The sequence below is a fragment of the Triturus cristatus genome, chromosome 12, assembly GCF_964204655.1.
Source record: "Triturus cristatus chromosome 12, aTriCri1.1, whole genome shotgun sequence".
In the NCBI taxonomy this organism is placed as follows: domain Eukaryota; kingdom Metazoa; phylum Chordata; class Amphibia; order Caudata; family Salamandridae; genus Triturus; species Triturus cristatus.
The window spans coordinates 771,005,195-771,026,512 of NC_140595.1; the positions used below are offsets into that span (position 1 = coordinate 771,005,195).

General features: G+C 42.6%; 1 protein-coding gene across 7 annotated transcripts in view; it reads right to left on the reverse strand.

Moving 5' to 3' along the window:
• The window catches only part of CHD3 (chromodomain helicase DNA binding protein 3), a 1,560,957-nt gene that overhangs the window by 952,214 nt on the left and 587,425 nt on the right, over window positions 1–21,318 (reverse strand). For all 7 annotated transcript variants that reach the window (XM_085639027.1, XM_085639025.1, XM_085639026.1 and 4 more), the window contains exons 11-12: window positions 13,559–13,770; window positions 12,877–13,008 (exon numbers count right to left, since the gene is read on the reverse strand). In XM_085639027.1, coding sequence (XP_085495153.1) covers window positions 12,877–13,008; window positions 13,559–13,770 — 344 coding nt within the window. The remainder of the gene's footprint in view (window positions 1–12,876; window positions 13,009–13,558; window positions 13,771–21,318) is intronic.

Sequence of the window (21,318 nt, forward strand, 5' to 3'; positions counted from 1 at the left end):
CCGGGTTAGCAGTCACCAGGTTCCCAGCACAATGGTAGCTTGGCTCGAGCGGTCGGGGGTCAGGCACCGTGTTAAGCGTACGTCACACCCTCACAATAACCATGCGTTCATCCGTTCCAAAAACGACACTATACCGTAAAAATTATGAAAGAAAGAAGTTTGTCTTTATCTTATTTTCTCTTAGTTGCAGGTTTCAAAACATACATACAATACCATAAGACTTTTCTTGAAAATAGCAGGTCAAATAAATAATACCACAGTGGGGTTTCAATAACTAGGATCAGGTCATAAATAAACACGGAATAAATATAGGTGCAATAAATACAGATGGCAAATAAATACAGTCAGGAATAAATACAGTGGAAGACAATAAATAAAGCACCCTCAATAACTTAAATAACACAATCAATGACAATTACAGTTCACAACCCTTTCACGAGGTAGTTTGGTTTCACTTTGCCCAAGTACAGCTTGTGGTCATTTGGATGACATGGGGGGTGTCCCACCTAGATTGGTCAAGGCTGGGCCTGAACTGAGGTAGAATAAGGGTAACCTAAGGATCTGGCTCTCCCAAAATACACAACCCCTCACAGAGGTCACTGCACCAGTCTCAGTTCACCCCTGGCACTCCCAAGCTGGTTCTAACACCCCTCTAGCCCCTAGAATGGTCTTTTAGGGCTCCACAGGGCCTCAGACGCCCCCTCTACCACTTACTGCCCTTTTCACGATGATCGGCTCCGCTCGGCGCCGGGCCGACGTCGCTGGACGGCTCCGGTTCGATGTCGCTGGGCGGCTTCGGATCGATGTCGCTGGGTGGCTTCGGATCGATGTCGCTGGGCTGTTCCGGATCGATGTCGCTGGGCGGCCTCGGCTCGATGTCGCTGGGCTGCTCCGGCTCGATGTCGCCTTCCGGCGTCGCAGGGTCACGGCCTCCCCGCTTCCGGGTGTCTCCGGAGTGCGACCTCCACTCCCGACCTCTAGCGCGCTTCACCTCAGATTCCGGCGTCTCCGGAGTGCGATCTCCACTCCCGACCTCCGGCGCGCTTCACCTCGACCTCAGGTGACTCCTTACTCGACCTCCGGTGCCTCTCCACGACCTCCGTCGGCGCCCTCTCTCGACCTCTGACGGCTCCGGGTACGACGTCTGCTTTCTGTCAGCGCCGCTTCTCCACCTCAGGCCTCAGGTCTCCAGGCTTCTCGACGTCAGGACTCCAGGAGGACACCGCTAAACAGGTCAGGAGCTTGCTGGTCTTCTTCTTTAAGGCCTCTTCACAATATGTAGGTCCTTAAGATGGTTTTTCTGGTCTTGGTCCCACACAGGGCTCTAGGCTGGGCTGGTCAGTAGGGACTAGCATCAAGGGTGGGTTTCTGGACCCCACTCCAAGCACTGGTTTCCACACCTGCTGCCTTACTCCGACCTCCTTCTGAACTGGTCCTCTCTAGTCAGGTGCCAACTGCCAACCTGATATGGCCTCCCAACATTCTAAACTGCCTCCCACTGTCACAGGGTTCTAGAATGTTCCAGGAGGTTCTGGTGATGTCACAGGTGACAATAGGTGGCCACCATTTTGTGTCTCAGGCCCTCAGACAGAAGTTCCAGGGGTAGGGAAAATGGCTCCCTGACCCTGCATCAACACTAAAAAGTCTGGTGGTTCCCAAAAAGGAAAAATTATAACAGGGTTTGAGGCAAAAGTGGGACAAAATAAATAATGATGAGGAGGGACCACCCAAAGGGCTGACAGGTCTAACAGGCACTAATAAAGAAGGCATAATAAATGAGGTAATGCTACAATTTCCTGTCAGAAAAAGACAGAAATAGTGAGAGTGGTGAAAAACATTGAGTGAAGTAGTCTAAATACAATTTGACTAGAGAAGTTTGAAGAGAAAAAGCCTAAAAGGCCAAGCTCAGTGCTCCAGGATCCTGTCTCCAAGTGCCGGAAAAAAGAACAGCGGCAACTGCCACTTGCAGGGCATGATGGGATACTGGTGTTCTCTGAGTCCTTAAAGGTATAGACACTGTTCTACACTCACATAACAGCAGTTTATGATGCTACACTGTACTACTATGCTTCATTTTCTACTTTTACAAAAATGGTTTGTGAAAGAAATTTCTAAAATTTATAAAATAATTACTTTATTGTTATACTACATATGTTTTTTCTTCACTCTTTTGCAAGTACAATCTGAAGAATTCCTCCATTGTAGCCTGTGTTATAGGCTGAATAATATTTTCTTTCTTAAATGTTTCCGCAGGCTCTCCTGAAGAAAGAAGAATGTCTATAATTAAGAAGATTTATATGGAAATGTGCTCTGGGATTGCCGCACGTGAGCAGAACTATTCAAACGCTTATGACTTCAGTGGATATACAAGAGAGAAATGGGATTACAGGTGAGAAACCGTACCATCTGAAGCATTCAGTATCTGACTCCGTGTCTCAGAATGCATGACGACAATCCGTATTCTCGGAAGACATCTTGGAATGTTGAGGGCAATTATTTTACTCTTTAATGTTGGCCAGTTAACATTGTTGAAAAACTGGTTGCTTCCCACTTATCTCATATTTATCGGATACCACTTGAACATCAGTGAGGTTATACAAATAAAATGAAAACTTGAATGCTTTACATGATAACATTGATTAGTATCAACCCAGCTTTGAAGTAATCCCAGTACAGCCTTTGCATACATGGTTCTGGTGTCATCAAAATTACCAATTTATGTACAGTTCAACATATTCCATAGTAAAAATATGCACTCCAGATTCTGCAATGTAAATTCTTGGAGAAGAATTTACTGAAGTCAGTCTAAAAGCATTAAAGTTTTAGCGAGAGAAGATAGGTGTGTTGTAGGGGAGTTGAATTAATTTGTTTGGATCCTTGGGGACCAGGCCCATTTAGGGTGTAGGCAGAAGAGGCAACACTTAGTGGTAAAGTTGAAGGAGAGGTTCATATGTACCTGTGTTACATGCTTCATAATCTGTTCTTTCATAAGTGTTTCTGTAGGCCTTCCTGAAGAAAGGCGGACATCTCCACTTAAAAAGATTTATATGGAAACATGCTCCAGGATTGCCGCACGTGGGCTGAACTATTCAAACGCTTATGACTATCCCCCAGGAGAGAAGTATGACTTTCTAGTGAAAAAGAGACGTGAATTTTACATTCTGGCATTTCTGCATTTCTTTTTGCATAAATGTGATCTACTCAAGCTATTTTAGAAAATTTAAACACTCTTCTTCTATGATCAGTAGAAAGCTGCTCCACATGCTTCTTTGTGTTGACAATGTCATAATTTTAGACCAATTATCTATTGGTCTTCAAATAAGTTTACAGGCTAAGTCTTTCCACTGTTTGCATCTAAATGATGCTAAGCGCCAGATTATGAATTTATCTATGCATCTGAATAAAAAAAGTTTATTTAGAAAATAGGGAAGGCCCTTCTCGAAAGAGTAAGCAATAACACCTGTCTGGAGGTGGGAACCTGTCTTTCAAACTTTTTATAAATCATAGAAAAGTTAACCCCCAACTGGCAGGCCTGCGGATGCTATGCTGAGCCACAAGAAGCACACATCCTGCAGCTCACCTCAATGTTTTTAGCAACATAACCTCACTAATTGTTTCATATTTTCCACAAAATGAACTCTCTTCTCAATAGAATAGAGCAAAATATTGAGGTCTCTACTCTCAGCAATACGTAGCACTGTATTGCAGGCACGGAGAATAAGCAAGGCCTTATGAGTACTTTTGCTCCAGTTCTTGGTGCTCTAAATCATTGGGGCTTTTAGTAAAGCAGGCAGCCATAAACAGAAAGCAGGAAAAACAAGAAATGACTGCTTTTGTCTTTAAATAGCTCTAGTATTGGACACAACTGTTTAATAAGTATTTATTTTAACTATGATGACTTTATGGGGGGATACAACATTTCTTAGATCAACAAAAAAAACAGGGGCGGTTGGATCTAGATATCAATCACTGTGATCAATTAAAAAGTTTGCAAACCATGGTTGAATCAGATGTAAGAAAGCAGATTCAGTTGTATCTTAATTTATTGGTGCGCCATATACCAACAACTTCAGGTAAATGGTATGGCTTGAATAGTACTGATTTTAATCATCAGAATATTTCAAGTTCAGGACATAAAACATGTGCTATTTGTTCATAGTAAAAAATGAACTGAAACTGATATTTAAAGAATATGTTTTTATGTAAAGGTGTGACTATAATACGAGAGGCACTGCCATTTATATTTGCACCACCAACAACACAAGAAGACTATAGGGTTTAGTTATAAAGGGCCTCATGTAGGTAAATAAATTTTACCGTTTCTTAAATACCGAGCCGTACCGAATCGGTAAATTAGAATCGGTAAGTTATATGTAGGTAAAAATTCGGTAACAGTTACCGATTCGGTAACATTCGGTAATCACGAATCGGAATTCACCGAATCGGTAAATACCGAGGTGGTATTTACCGAATCGGAAAATACCGAGGATACTACCACCTTCCCTTTACTAAGAAGCTAATATTATTATTATGCTAATAGAAGGTCTATTAGGCTTGAATAGGGGACCCCATACCTCAAAGATCAGCTTAGGGAAATCACATCACAGGAGCATCAGGAGTCTTCTCGCAGGAAGGCTCGTCTTCGGTCTGAATAATAAACATGATGTCTGTGATATTAAAAGCAACAACTTTCAGGTATTTGCAGCTGCGCGTGTGTTATGGCTAAATAGTGGGTCGATCAACCTAGAGTGGAAAACATGCATTGTGTAATATTCCAGACTGTTTGTCACACCATGTACAGACCAAGGTCGCTGCGCAGAGCTTGGGATGGTAACAACAGATTGCTCTCGTGTGAAGCAAGTCTCGAGTCAGCAGTTTATTTAAGAAATAACATGTAAACGCAGTGTCGTGTGCAAAGACAAAAAGATGGCTTTCTAACATTTAACGTGGTTATGCTAACTTAACAATGTATGTACGTATTCAGGGAGAACTCACTACACGCCCCCTTGATCGAAGCACTATTTAATAGGCAAGAAAAGAGAGAACGCAGAGTTCAGTTTCGTCAGAGCAGAACAAGGCGTAACCAATGCGGCGCCAAAGTCCGAAACTACAAAAAATAGCAGCATAGAATTCTAAAAAAAAATGCAAGTATATAAAAAAACTCAAAACGACCATCAGGAAGAGAAAAAAGAGAAATAAAAGAAATAAACGTTGCGCCAGGGTGCTGTCCAGTAGCACAGGCGCAATGGACGACAGTCCAGTTAATCCATGAATGTATAGGCAGCATATGTGGCCACTGCTTCCAACAAAAAATCGTTTGCAGGGCCATTAAAAGTCTCAGCCATCCAATTAAGTAAAGAAAAGGAACATACGTGTTCTCCAACCATCGGAGCCTCTAGCACAATCAGAGGGCACCCGGAATGTTCCTCCAAATAGCTCATAGCCAAGAAGTCGTAGGCGGCCGCAGAGATGTCCCAATTACCCAGGATACCATGCGCCGCACCACAGGCCATAATCCGGACACCAGAACAGGCCAACTCGTGAGACACTAAGGGCCTCATCAGTCGATCGAAATCCGGCACCGGAGACACCATGTTGGTCAAGCACAAATCCAGAGGCCATTCAAAGGGACAATCCAGGCAGTGAAATACAGGTTGTACGCAGGTGAAGTAGGAATACCTGAAGGATAATCCATAAACCAGGCTCAAAGTCGCCAATGGCAAAGTACCATAAAAGTCAAGCATCCTATCACGAAGAAGATGCAGACGGGACAGGTGCTCGTGTGGCACAGAAGGAGCAGCCATTCCGGAGTATAGAAAGGAAAAGCAGCACACCTGCCACTAGCGCCAGAAGCAGCGGGACACCTCCAAAGATGCTCGAAAAAAGTGAATGAAAAAATGCCGGAATCACACCAAAAATAGTTTGGAAAGAGGTCACGAGACCCGAGCCCACAAGTTTAAAAAAATGAGCCAGGCCGGTTGTGGACGAGGCATTGAAAATAGTTTGGATCAAAGAGCCGAAATGCCGGGGGAGGTCAGTATTCAGAAGCGCCTGTACCTCAGTGCGCGTATTAGCAACGTGAAGGACAAATGTTTCACGAGAGGAAGTCAAAGGCACCTCTTTTTGGGACAATAGTGCTCTTATTCTGCTCAACTTGTTGAACTCTGCTTTCAAGGTTGGAATCGAAGGCCAGATGGAAACATCCAGCCGCCCATGCGGGGGTGGAAAAAGAACATTATTGCAGCAGACAACTTTCTGCGAGACAGTTACTATGTACGGGATTCCCACTAACATCCCGCAGCAAGCTTCATTATTCAAAATTAAATAACTACCGTTTGCAAGCAGTGTGAAAGAAGGTGTAATCACAGGCACTGGGATACCTCGTAGGACGCACGCCAAATTCGGGGCTTGTACATTGCATGCGCCGTGTAATTGAATGTGCCTACATACCAAGGAATGGTCTGGTGTTGTGGTACATTCCTCGCCTTTCAAATAAACCTCAGTTCCGTCCCTAGTACATCTATACGTAAAGGGGAGGGACCAAACCTCATGTATGAAAGCGGTGCCCAGCGGTTCATACCTAGACAAAGCATAATGTTTCATACAAGACGTAAACTTAAAAAGCGCGAAAGGGAGAGTTATCAATCCGTGTACTAACCACGTAGCTGAATTGATCTCCGCTACAGAGAAAGGCAACGGTTCTCACTTTTCAATATGTAACAATGAATATGTAGCATCCTTCATGGACATAAATCGCTGCTTGTCAGTAAGGTTAAAGGGAAGGAATAACGATGTAGTGTTCAGATAGTCCCAGGGGACCCTCCCTGCCTTTAACGTCTGCAACGTCCATGCAAACTGCATAACAGAACGCAACTGGTTTTGACCATGATATAACACAGACATATCATCATGCACAATATCAACAACCGAAGAAACAATATTGTCTAATGTATAAATCCTAGAAGAGAGAGTGCTAATGCTATTATCTATAACGGCTAAAACCTTCTCCATGTTTGCTTGGTCAATAGCTCTCAATCTGGAAGCCGCCTCAATCTGCGACAACTTCCAGACTTCGTTGTAAATAGCATACGCCCACCTTTTGGTTCTGCCACCCACAGGACCCTTAACAAAATCATTCAAATCGGTATGCACATTGATGGAGTGGGTGGACTTCCTGTTCCTGTAGATGTGCTCTGTGTCAGCTGGTGGACAGATTGGGATGTGTGTACCATCAATACAGCCGATGACATGGGGGAACTGTGCCATGTGATAAAAGTCTGTGTTTGTTTTCTGCAGTGCAGCCTGTGTGTTGGGGAAGCTGATGTAGTGGTGCATTCTCTGCATCATGGCATCCAGGAACTTCCTGAAGAAACGTGACAGGCAACTCTGGGATACACCACCCACCGCAGCTATCACCACCTGATAACTGCCGGATGCCAGCAGATGTAGGCTGCAGAGCACCTGCACATGTGGGGGTATGGCGTGCGCCCTTCTTATTGGCTGGTCCAGGAGTGGGTGAAGGTCCCTGATTAAGTCCATGATGGTTTCGGGGTGTAGCCTGTACCTCTCATGTATCTCTGCATCAGTCAGCTGGAATAGTGTGATGCGCTGTCTGTAGATGCGTTCCTCCCGTCGCAAAACCCTCAGTCCTGCTGCCTGTAGACGTAGGCGCCTTGCAATGACATACATAGCGGCCATGTTGTCCACGCTGTTGCATTTTGGGATTGCTTATATGCACTGTTGATGGTTACCACCTGCTTTCAATCCGTGTTAATTACCGACTCTTATTTACCGATTTTCTTGGATTTCTTAATTACCGAGTGCTCCTACATGTCATTTTAATTTTTACCACTTCATATTTACCACTTCATATTTACCGATTCGTTAAGTATGTATTCGGTAAATCTGATTCGGTATTTTAGAATTCGGTAAATATGATTCGGTATTTACCGCCTCATATTTACCGAACAGTCGTTTTTGGACTCCTACATCTCACTTGTCTGAATACCAGTCGGTAACGGCATATTTACCGAAAATCGGCCGTTACCGACCGGTATTTGGCTACCTACATGAGGCCCAAAGTGTTTAAATATTTTGATGAGTTTTTAGAGTTGCCTTAACATTTCTCAAGATATTAACATTTATGCATGGGGATAGTCTTGAATTGAGGGTTTCTTGACTAAACTGTGTCTCGCTTCTCTGTATCCAATTAATTGCATTAGTGATCTATATTCCTTTTAGAGTTTTGGTATGTTTTATAGAATGTTGTGGTGATCTGCATCCTGTAACTCGCCGCGTTCCATCGCGATCAGCCTGAACTTGTAACTTTGTACCGGTCCAGCACGACCAGATATCCACAGTTGGCACTTTGTACTTTTGGCGCTATATTTACTGAAATCTTTAAGCCTCCATATCTCCGGTTCTACTGATTAGATCCTGGTCATTTTGGTCTTGTTTTAATTATTAAAGAATAATCTACTTTTCTAAATCCAGTGTACCATCCTGTTGTGGTGTGTTTTTACTATGTTACTGTTCGAAATGTTAATCAAATACTTTACACATTGGCTCTAAGTTAAGCCTGACTGCTTTGTGCCAAGCTACCGGGGGTTGAGCACGGATTAATCTGGCGTTGCTTGTATTTACCCTGACAAGGATTATGGTGTCAGCTTGAGTAGGGTTTTAGCTCCCTACAGAGGGTCTGGGGGTGACAGGATGGGCCATCTCTGACTTGGTAAGGGGCAGAGCTGTCACCTGCCACACTTGCACTTTGAAGGCATTGGCTCAGCGCACACACAAAGGACTTCACACTATCCTATTGTACACCAAGACAAATCAGAACCAGGGCAGGGAGACAGAAAATTCCAGACACATCTGTAGGGGGAAACTCCAGAAGCTTTTCCCACATCACAGCTGGAAGCCTCAGACCAAACTCTTCAGGTCACCTTTGGACCTGTGAAAGATTCAGAAGGACTGCTCTGCTGCAAGAAGTAATGTCTAGCTGCTCTGCTGCAACAGGTACTGCTCTGCTGCCCTACTGTCCAACTGCCTGAGGAAGGCAGACTGAATCTACAACTTGAACCCAGAACTACCAGAGATTCTACAAGGGCTAGTTAGCTGGCCTCCTGTTCTGAGCTACAGAGACATAACAGGCCCCTTTGTGCAGACGCAACCTGATGCATCTCAATGCAGGAACGCGCATCGCAGCTCCTGTTGAGTGGCCTTGTAGCACCAACACCGCGTGATGCATCTTGATGCAGACAACCAGCACAGCTCAACGTATTTCAACACACTCAACGCCATACTATGCATAGGAGCTTCTGATCAGCAGCTTCGCAAGCACTGACCCAGTGCGATGCATCTCGATGCTCAGGATGATGCATCTCAGTTCAGCACCAGTGCATCTCAATGCAAGTCCTCGCAGCACTAGCAGCTGCATCCACCTCGACGCAGTGTAGCACATCTCGGTGATGTTTGCAAGCTCCTGTTGACAGCTCCAGCGACTTTGACTCAGCGCAACACATCTAGATGCAGGGCCTTGCATTGCAGCTTCTGTTGACGGCTCGTCGATGCCTGCACTGCACAGCCAAACAGGAAAATTTCCCATCTCGAAGCACCAGTACACAAGACACTTTTAACAGCGGACTCAACTCAGTATTGTATGCTGCCCTCGTGATTTGGACAATGTCCATCGCGACTTTTTTTTAAACAACCTTTACAATTGCATATCTCTGGTTCTATTGGTTGGAATTTGGTCATTTTGGTATCTAATAATGTATTACATATCACTCTATTTTTCTAAATTAGTGTGTGGTTTTTCTTGTTGTGTTTTCAATTTATTACTGTTGATGTGCTGCATAAATACTTTGCGCATTGTCTCGAAGTTAAGCCTGCCTGCTTTTGTGCCAAGCTACCAGAGGGTTAAGCACAGGTTAATTGAGTGACCTTTTGTGGTTCACCCTGACAAGTATTGTGGCTTTTGCTTGAGTAGGGTGTCATCCCCCTCAGCCAGCAACCCAATTTTCATAGTATAGGTCATAATCTTCATTGAAAAAAAAGCTAGAATATTTCCTCAATGTCTAGCAGACAAGTGTCTCGTAATTGTGTTTAAGACCCATTTTTCTTCCTAATTGCAGGGTATCTTCTCCTCTATAAAAACAACGTGTAACGTTACTCTTAGTATGAATTTTGCCTTTTGTATTATAAAAATGAGAAGAGGTACCCTTACCTACGTAACTCAAATTCTTCAAATTCCTTTTTGAATATTGCTGTAAAGTTGAGAAAATGTAACTCTAAATAAGGATTCGCACCATACGGAATTCAAAATCAGAATCTTCTCTCATCTAACTGATCTTCAAGGATCCAAAATAAACTAGGAACCACAATTTTACCTCTAAAACCATAGCTGGGAACGTTACGGGTCATTCTCAACAACCTTTAGAAATCCTATAGGTCAATTGTATTGTATTGTAATTACATTTATATAGCACTTACTACCCCTGACGAGGCATCAAAGCGATTTTTCGGAGAGTAGCACGCTACTCCGGAACCCATAAAGAATTAGTATAGTGAAATATGTAAGTAATTTAAGTGGTGGATAGGTTAGTCAATCATTTGGATTCAGAAGGATAGTGGAAGGATACAAGAGGGAAAAAAGGTTTGTATTTATATAACGCTTGTTTGCCCTGTTGAGGTGTTGAAGCGCTTTTTTTGGCGAGTAGTATGCTACTCCAGAAACCCATAAAGGATTTGTGGTGAATTAGTATAGTGAAATATGAAAGTAATTAGAGTGGTGGATTTTAGTCAGTTATTTGGAGTGAGAAGAATAGCGAAGGCTAGAAGAGGGGAAAAAAAGGTTTGCATTTATATAGCGCTTGTTACCCCTGATGAGGTGTTGAAGCGCTTTTTTGGCGAGTAGCATGCTACTCTGCAACCCATAGAGGATTAGTGGTGAATTAGTATAGTGAAATATGAAATTTGAGAAGTGAACATGTTCGTCTGTTATTTTGATTGAAAAGGATAGTGGAGGGATAGAAGAGTAAAGGATTTGGACTTTTTTTTGTTTTTTTGATTTGGAGGTCATAGCAGTAGGACGAGGCTTTGGTATGAGTAAAAAGTGGATGTGGCAGGGAAGAGTCAGAGAGAAGAGTTTAGAAAGTCTTGTTTTGGGGGATCAGTATAGTAAAATAGGTGTTAGATGATGCAAGGAGGGGTAGAGTAGGGGAGAGTAAGGGTTATTTTGTGGATCATAGTAGTGGTATGGGGTTTGGGATAAATGAGAGAGTGGATGAAGAGGATATATTAATAGAGGTATAGGGTGAGAAACAGGGTAGTGTATTGGAAAGAGCAGTAGAAAGAAGTTTGAGATGAGTAAGAAAGTTGGGGTAGAAGATATATTGAGTGAAGTATAGGGTGAGAAATAGGGTAGTGCACTGGATATGCTGAATTGGAAGAAAGTGATAAATATATAGATCCATAAGTACATGGAAAGTATATAGATGCATAAAGGAAGTAGGTATATGTAGATTAAAGTTATTGATATAGGTGTAGGATGAGAAACAGGGTAGTGCATTGGATATGCTTTTTTAGGAGGAAAGTAATAGATATATAGATCCAAGTACATGGAAGATATATAGATGCATAAAGGAAGTAGGTATATGTAGATTAAAGATGCATTAGATAAACTCTGTTTTTCAAGTGTTATTGTACTTTAGAAATGTATTTGTATTTATTTTTTAACAACAGAATTATTTTACATGTTTATACAAAGCAACACACAACGATAGGTACATATCTATAGTAAGAATAAATGCTTATATACAGAAGGATATGCTGTCAATTTCTGTTTGCATATGGTTCTTATGTGGGGAAGAGCCAATTCTTGAGTAGTTTTCTGAGGATAAGGTGGTTGTCTGTGGATCTTGTGTTGGGGGGAGGTAAAGAGTTCCATAGTTTGGCTGCTTCAACAGAGAAGGATGTGCCACCCGTGTTTTTTTTCTTGTATCTTGGGATTTTGAGGCGAGGTTCCACATCAGAGTGGAAGTTCCTTTGTTGAATGTGTTTGGTGATTTTATTCCTGATGAAGAGCAGTCCCATTCCATGTATTGCTTTGTGGGTGATACAAAGCAGCTTGAACGTGGATCTTCTGGCAACCGGTAACCAATGCAGGGCTTTCAAGGCAGGTGAGATGTGGTTAATGGAGATCTGACCTACTAAAGTATCTCAGCATAAAACAAAATCACAGTCTGTGCCAACCAACGAAAGGGACATAGGGCCTAATTTAAAGTATGGTGGGTAGCTCCAAGTCTGTCAGGATGGCGGAGGTTATTTCCTCCACCACTCTGGCTGGATTACCACTTGCCTTACTTAAAGAAATCTCCATCCTCCCAGCAGAGATCTCCGTGCCTTGATGAGCAGCTGCCATATCTCAGGCAGCTTCACATCAAACCATTTCATTTTCCAAAAACAAATTCCAAAAGTGAGAGTTTTTTTCTGAAAAAAAATTATCCTGACACACTGGGAGTTTTCTTCCTAATGAAAAAAATGCATCAGACCTTACGCTCTAAATAGGGTGGATTGTCTGATGCATCTACATCGATGGCGCCAACTCTTGGCCGCAGGTGTAGGGTTTCTGGCAGCAAAGCCGGTGAGGCACTGCCATTGGAAAAAAGAATGGTCCGCTCAACTCTTAACAGAGCGGCAGACTACCAGTTTTATGTACATGGTAGTCGGGCCACGTTTACGGCAGAGTACCGTGTCTGCCAAATTCTAAATAAGGCGCATCGTTCTGCTTAGGCAACTCTGTCCAACCAGCAGAATTCTGCAATCTTTCTAGGTCATACAAAGAGTAAGTAGTTTTCTCTTTAGAAAAGCATATACCTGTGCCTCCAATAAGCCTGCTGGTGATATTCGAAGCTGGGAATTGGCATCTCCTCCTCCTCCCAGGTCGACTGGTCATAAGGGAGATCCCTCCACTTCACCAGGTAATGGAAATTTCCTTTTTTGTCCATGCTGTAAATCAAAAATGAATTCCAGGTTAGTAGGGAACGCACTAGAAAAACATAAGAGGTAAGCAATAGCATTCCAGAAAGCACCACTTACAAAGTGCTAAAAATGATGGTTCCAGTTACAGATTTGGCATGCTACAGATGTTCACGCAATATATTTTGCTATAGATGTAACACAACATATGTCCTAGAGATATTTGTTGCAAGACACCTTGTATAATAAGCTTTATAGCACTATACATTACCAACAGTAAGTGAGGATAACTGAGGTCTCAGGCTTGGACGATGGAGTACTCACAGTCCAGTACCTTCTGAAGTCTTTTGAAGTCTTAGATTTAGAAATGCTGCAGATTTAAAGGGTTACTTTCTGTGTATAATAGATTTTCTACTTCCCAAATACAAGTTAGTCACTCAACTGCAGTCACCTACATTTGCTCGGCACATCTCATTTAATTCTACTAACTTGATAAGTGTACCGTTTTCTACCTATGAATGTAAATATTTATTAGCCTACATAATCTTACCAGTACTGTGTACCCTATAGGTTAACAAACCTGTGATTGATAATGCGCTGCATCGTCATCCACTCTGGCTTAATCCCGTAACGGTAAAACTTCTCCTCCAACTCGGCATACACTGGGTCTTTGATCTTCCTCTTCTCGCTCTTACCATCATCGTCCCCTGATCCATAGTCCAGGGGTGGGGGTTCATCCATGTCTGTTTTCCGCTGGTAATTCCGGTACATCACTGTGTGGAAGATTTCAAGCTGGAAGGGAAGAGGGAGCAATATACTTCATCATCTTGTAGGTTTTTATTTGTAATCTCACAAAGACCGCAAGTTAACAAATGCTGAACTCTTAGTACTTCCATCCAATTTGTTTAGGTCAATATTTTTACCCCGAACAAACAGGCATCAATACAAAAAACTTTTGTTGTTATTCTGTTAACATAAGTAGATGCAAAAAAGAGGATAGATTATACTTTAATGTTTATGATTTTCTATGAGGAAAACTAAGTTGTGTACAACTGTAATTGTTTTTGACACGGAGAGGCATAAATACATTACAATGATGTCACAAGTTATTCTATTCACATCTAGTATACATACTTATTTAGTTCCTCTCTCTGACTGATAGCAGATCCTATCTCTCATCAAGAAAGAAGCAAGTTACTAACCTGTGACTACAGTTTAACAGCTTGCTGGCTCAAGGGAACCTCTTAAATAGAGGGGAGATTGGAAGCGCATTGCCTCACATCACAGCACAGTTTGCCCTTTTGCATTTTGGTAAATACAGTACACAATTAGAGTTTCCTTCACTATTAACTGTAGTTTTTCACTAAAGTAGGTGCAGATAATGCTGTACATCTCTAGACACGTGTTTCTGGATTTCTTTCTTCATCAGTTGAGAACAAAAAACCACTTAATCTGGGGTTGTTGGAAACCCCCCTCTGTTTGAAGGCTCCCTTGAGTCAGTAAGCTGACGAGCTTTGGGGATGCACCTGTTTGCCTGTGAGTGGTACTAAGACCTGTGAAGACTTTGGCAACATTTCCTGCAACCCCAGAGGAAATCGGTTTTTGATATCTACTGATGAAGGATGAAAACCAGAAACACTCTTCTAGAGATGAACAGCATTATCTGCACCAACTTTGGTGAAATACCACAGTTAATATTGAAGTAAGAGCTAATCGTGTACTGCATTGACCACAATGCAAAGGGGTGAACTGTGCTTGGAAGTGAGGCAGTGTGCTCCCAACCTCCCCTTTTACAGTTTCATAGAGTTGGTATCTTGCATAGATTCACATTCATGTAACCTATAGCAGCAGTGTGTTTACCATTTAATAAGAGTCATCAAAAGGGAAATACCCAAACTCCAGCTAACGAGCTAAGAGTCCACTCACCATCACTCTCTCCAGAGGCCACCATACATGCGATTTGAGACATGTGTGAGAAACAATAAATAGTGCATGACACTCAAAAGGGGAAAGTTGCATGTGAAGCTATGAAATATACCAATGTCTAAGAACCGCAGTGATGGGCAAGTAACTTGCTTCTTCTGCAACACCGACTGACTCTTTCAAAGATTCACAAAGTAATCAGACTGTGGGGTGAGGTACAAATTAACACTATACTTACACATAAACTGGAAATCAGGAAATACCTTTTTTTTAATAGGTGACGCAAAACTATCTGTCTCACCACCAACTCTGTTGCCATCTCTGAGTCCAAGCAGAAGCACCTTGTAAAAGCGTGATAGCTCTTCTAGGTATCTGTTTTAAATATGTCTTCCAGTGGGACTCCAGGGCAGAGAATTGCTGTCACTGCCACACATCTTGATGAATGAGTTGTCACTACTCCCGTAGGGGTAGACCAGCTTTCTTGTGACAGATAATGAAAGCAATCACTGTCTACCTTGCAATACCCTTGTTTGGATAGATGTCTCTTTTGTGGATGTCTAAATGTCACAGACTTGGCTGGTGTGCAGTTGGTTGGTTCATCTAAAGCTTCTGTCCCTCTCTAAAGAGCATTTCAGACTTCTGTGCATACCAGTGAATTTAAAGCCCTTTCCTTTGCACAAACTAGGTCCCTAAAAATGAGCTAGAGGATCACAAGCTCATTTGAATGAACTCGGGACTGGGTCGTAGTAGATCTCTGTGTTTGTAAAACCTTAGAAAGGACTTCTTCATTGTAGAAGTTTGCAATTTCTTTTCTCTCCTTGTCAAGGATAAAGGAAGTGCAACTTTCTGGGAAATATATATACACCCACCTGGTCAATGGGCTCAGAAAGGTTTTTCATCAGTTGTCCTAAAACTGTTTTTCTCTCTAATGTGACCAACATGCAACATAGCAAATGAAAAGTTCTAAGCAGGTCATCACAAAATCTGTGAGAATTAAAATATGAGAAGCAATATGAGAAGTGAGATTATAGATGGCATGTTGACGGGTGCAATCTGAAGTTAGGAGACAGATGAATTCTGAAAGAACTAATTTTGAGGCCCATTTGTGCTAGATGCAGCCAGTATGGAAGCATTTGATGAGGCAAAGAAGACATTCTGTGCAAACTCTGTATTGCATATCTAGTGCAGAATATCTGAGTGGAACATTTTTGTTATCAAGGGGGAGGGGGGCCTAACCTGCACTAGTACTGGTCTGCAATCAAGTGGTATATGTAAATGGGTTAACAAAAAGTACTCAGGAGCAAGTCCATTATGTTAAGGGACTGGGTTGTGATGGAGAATTTGACTCTAGCATCAGAACAGGAGGTTCAAGCATGAGCCGAATGTAATCTGAGGGTCCTCTGAGAAATCCAGCTGGTCCATAAACCGTACTGTTTTAGCCACATTGGGGATCCATCATGATTATGCAACACTGTTCGATCTTGCGGATTGTCCTTCGGAAGAGGAAATTGATGGAACAGTCAACGCAATGGTTCTGTGACAGAGTAGCAAAAAAAAAGTCGTATAAGAAGCAAACTGTTTCTATGCCACAGGGATGTCGAATCTCTTAGAAGCCCTATCAACCTGTGAATGAAGTCTGGAGCTGTCATCTGAAGGAGAGAGTCTTCTGGGGGCTTCCGCCATTAGGAGTATTGAATTTTATATTTCAACACCAGTAGATCTTAAAGATTCTGGAAGTTGACCTTCTTCTATATTGGAGTATTGACCATCGTCAGAGGTATTGACTTGAATTCGTTTTGCTTGGAAGGCCATAAACATTTTGCACCTGACAGGCCAGAGATGGTGGAACTAGCACAGTAGGCTCAGCTGGACCCGATGTGTCAGGGTCTCATCCATGTTAGTCTTGTCCTTGTGATTTCAGTGAGTTCAAAGGTGCCTTTGCCGGAGCAGCAGGTGGTTGCTGACCAGCTTCTGTGGAATAACAAGCACAATAGTCTTTTATCCTGTGCGTCAAGTCTTTGATTAGAATAGCTGGTGCTTGCGTCAGGGGCCGCTCATGGTATTTCTCATAATCATAATCCTAGTTCTCTTCCAGAGGAATCCTCATCAGCCATAAGCAATGCCAAACACGGGATTCCAGACCACTTTAAAATGTACATATATGTACATATACATTTTTTCCAATAACCCTCATTCCAACAGTTCTGACCAAATTCCTTCTCTGTGTCCTGATATTTATTCTATCTGCCCTGGAATGTATGCAGCCCTGTAAGGGTCATCCAGACTAAGTTATCTTTTAGCTCAGTTTCTATACATTTTTGTGGTCACAATGGTATTTTACTGGGAGAAATATATTCTAGTAGTATATCTGATGGCTGATGAAAACTTTCCTTTCCTGGATCTCTTGCTAACTAGGAAAACGGCAAGCGGGTCTACCGTTGACAGCTTAATCAATGTATGTCTGTAGATAGAATCAATTGAGACTTTGTCAGCAGAACACGTTTTGGTGAAATGGTTGACGGTTCTGTTATAGGCTCCGGTGTCATTTACAGTGATCTTGTAGTCAATCGGCCATCCTCATGTTTCTTCTTTGAAGTTGTTGTTGCTTATGGGAGATTCCAGTGTCACTGACAGTGGAACCATCAACGTTGTAACTGATCCAATTTCTATATTTGGAGAGATGCTGGTGGCAGCATAGGTAGTTATGTTCTCTTTCTTTTGTTTGGCCTCGTTCAGGTTGTGGAGATTATTGCCTCACAAATGTTTTGAGAGCTTCTGGTATATTTTCTCTTCAGGCTCTTTTGGTGAAGACTGTGTAACAGGTTTTTTTTACCCTAAGGTTTAGATGTCTCCAGATGGTGTTTTAACACCTTTTACTCCTTTAAGGTTTCAACCTTGAGCCTGCCACCTCCTCTGAGAAAGGAGTTTCAGCTTCCTTAACCTTTTCTGGCCACCTCAAAAGTGCTCTATCTCTGTTATTGAGGGTTTGGGCTGAGAAGGTTTATGGAAGTTTGCAGTCGTTTGCAATGTGGTAAGGTACTCATAGTGAAGGTTGCCAGAGAACACTGTAAAGCTCCCAAATGTGAATGTGAGCCGAAGAGGGAGGTTCCTGAATATGGAAGATTCTGGATATTGTATTGTTTTGTGTATTGTAATTGCATTTATATAGCGCTTACTACCCCAGACAAGGCGTTGAAGCGCTTTTTCGGCGAGTAGCACACTACTCCGGAACCCATAAAGTATTAGTGGTGAATTAGTATAGTGAAGTATTTTAAGGTATTTGAGTGGTGGATATGTTAGTCAGTTATTTGGATTGAGAAGGATAGAGGAGGGAAAAATGGTTTGCATTTATATAACGCTTTCTACCCCCCGATGGGGTGTTGAAGCACTTTTTTTCCGCGAGTAGCACGCTATTTCGGAACCCATACAGGATTAGTGGTGAATTAGTATAGTGAAATATGAAAGTAATATGAGTGGTGGATATGTCAGCCAGTTATTTGGAATGAGAAGGATAGCTGAGGCATAGAAGAGGGAAAAAGGTTTGCATTTATATAGCGCTTGCTATCCCTGATGAGGTGTTAAAGCGCTTTTTGGAGAGTAGCACGTTACTCTGGAACCCATAAAGGATTAGTGGTGAATTAGTACAGGGGAATATGAAAGTAATTTGACATGTTAGTCTGTTATTTGGATTAAAAAGGCTAGTTTAGGGATAGAAAAGGGAAGGATTAGAATTTTGGGGGGGGAGATCATAGCAGTAGGGGAGGCTTGGAATGAGTAAAAGGGAGGTGGAGGTGGAGGAGGAAGAGTCAGAGGGAAGGGTTTAGAAAGGCATGTTTGGGAGATCTAAATAGTAAAGAGGTATGAGATGATGAAAGGAGGGGTAGAGTAGGGTTGATTCTAGAAAGGGTTATTTTGGGGATCATAGTAGTGGTATGGGGTCATCCACCAATCCACATCTCTGAGACAGCGGAAAATAGGTGACTTTCCAATGTCTTTGGGGCATTCCAGTTTAAGGAGTATTTGCGTGTCATCTGTAAAGTCATAGCACGTGAGGTGCAGTGCGGGTAATGACTTCATGTAGATGTTGAAAAGCATGGGCGAGATGATAGAACCTTCGTTGACCCCTTCTTTCGTGAAGTATGGTTCGGACGAGAAGGGGGGGTATGGATGACATTAATTATTTTGCAAAGGTAGGATGTGATCCGGTTTAGAGCAGTCCGTTCTTTGACGGCTTCATAGAGTCTTTGTATCAGAGTGTCATGGTCACTGGTGTCAAAGGCAGCCGAAAGGTCCAAGAGAAGAAATAAGTTACTTACCTGTAAGTGCAGTATCCAGTATTGCTATCTTTCATAGATTCACATGCTTGAATCATTCCCTGTCATCGAAGTGGGAGTCCCAAGGTGAGACGGGGAATGATTCAAGAATGTGAATCTATGAAAGATACCCCAATACTGGATAACAGATGTGTCTTGTTGAGCCTGACCATAGGCAACAGAGTTGTTCCGTTTTACGAAACTGTTTGGTACAATGTAAGTAAAACTTAAGACATGTCTAGTGTGTGCAGAGATTGCTCTGCCAGAATTGTTGGATTTGGGAAAAAAGTCAGTAAGATGATAGGTTCATTAGGGTGAAACTGCGAAGGTACTTTTAGGATACATTGTGGATATGTCTGAAAGAAAAACAGCCCCATGTGTAAATCAGAGAAAAAGCTCTTTGGTTGAGAACACTTGCATCTCACTTACCCTTCTAGAGGATGTTAGCACCAAATAGTAGCTACCATTCAGGTAAGGAATTTTAGATCAACCTTGTAGACTGGCACAAATGGTGGTTTGATGAGTTGGGAAAGAACAACACTGAGATGCCAATCTGGAGGAGGAGGTCCGATCGGTGAAAAGATTTGAAATAGTCCTTTCATGAATTGCTTGATTATCCATGTGGAGCATAGATAAAGAGCTTGAGAGGAATGTGTATATCTGGATAATGCTGCAAAATATACCTTAATAAATGCATGCATTAAATCTGAACCAGCCAGAGTAAGATGGTAAGGTAAGATTTGCTCCGGTGATGCTTGCAGAAGATGGAGCTGACACTGTTTTCATAAGAAGAATCTTTCCCATTTGAGCCTGTAGGATCTATTGGTTGAATCTGCCCTTGCACTTTGCATAATAACTCTGAAGTCTTTAGGGAATGTTTACATTCTGGAATTCAGGGAATACAGGAGCCATGAATATAACCAGAGAGAGAGTGGATCCCGGTGTAGAACTTGGCCCAAGCTCTTTGTCAGGAGTGGTCGCTTGGTCCACAGTCGAACCAGCCTGGACTCCGACAGCAGGAAGAGCTTGACGAACCAGTGTTGCCTGGGCCACTTGGGAGCGATGAGGATCAAGCAGCATCTCTCCACTTTCATTTTGCTGAGGACCTTCGGGATCAGGGAGATAGGGGAAAAAGCATACATATATATCCCGGACCATCTTATCAAAAAGGCATTCCCTTATGATCTGGAAAGTGGGTGCCAACTGGCATAAAAGTGGCATTTGCTGGTGTCGCTGGTGAAGAGGTCTTGCTCTCTTTTGCCCCAACGTTGAAAACTTTTGTTCAACTCTTCCTGATTCTTCTCCCATTCGTGGCAAATTTGGAGAGATTTGCTGAGGGTGTCCGCTAAAGCATTGGCTGTCCCTGCACCATGCTCTGCCTTGAGGGTGAGGTTGTGTGTTGTTAGCTAGTGCTATAGGCCCTGGGCTTCCTGGGAGAGAGCCAGGGATCTTGTCCCTCCTTGTTTGTTTATATAGTGCATACTGGTCGTTTTGTTTGTAGGTACCAGCACTGATAATCCCTGTATGCGAAGTAAGAAAGACTGGAGAGTGAGGAAAATGACTGAGTTCTAGGAAGTTTATATGCATGGATCTTTCGGAAGTAGACCATTTCCCCCGGATTTGGAGATCCTGTAGATGTCCACCCGACCTTCTAAGGAGGCGTATATTGTTATGGTGAAGTCCGGTATTAACGGCAGAAATGTGAGGCCTTCGGAGATGTGGGAAGCATGGGTCCACCAGGTGAGAGCTTGGACCATTGTCAGAGTTATCTTGATAAGGCCCTTCCATTTGAATACATTGGAGTTGTAGGTGCTCATGCAAAGGTTTCATCTTCAGGCGAGTTAAGGGTATGATTTATTGCAGATGACATCATCTCTAGAAATGATTTGTACAGATGCACTGAAGTGAACCTTCTTTTGGGAACTTTGAGGGCTAGCTGAAGTAATATTTGTTGTCTCTCTAGGGAACGAAAGGCTTTGTCCTTCCTGGTATCTAGGGTGTACCCTAGAAATGTTATCTTCTGTTGTGGAACAGTAGACGACTTTTGAAGATTCAGTGTGAGGCCCAATTTGCGAAACAGTGGCATGCAGTCTTTCTGTTGCCT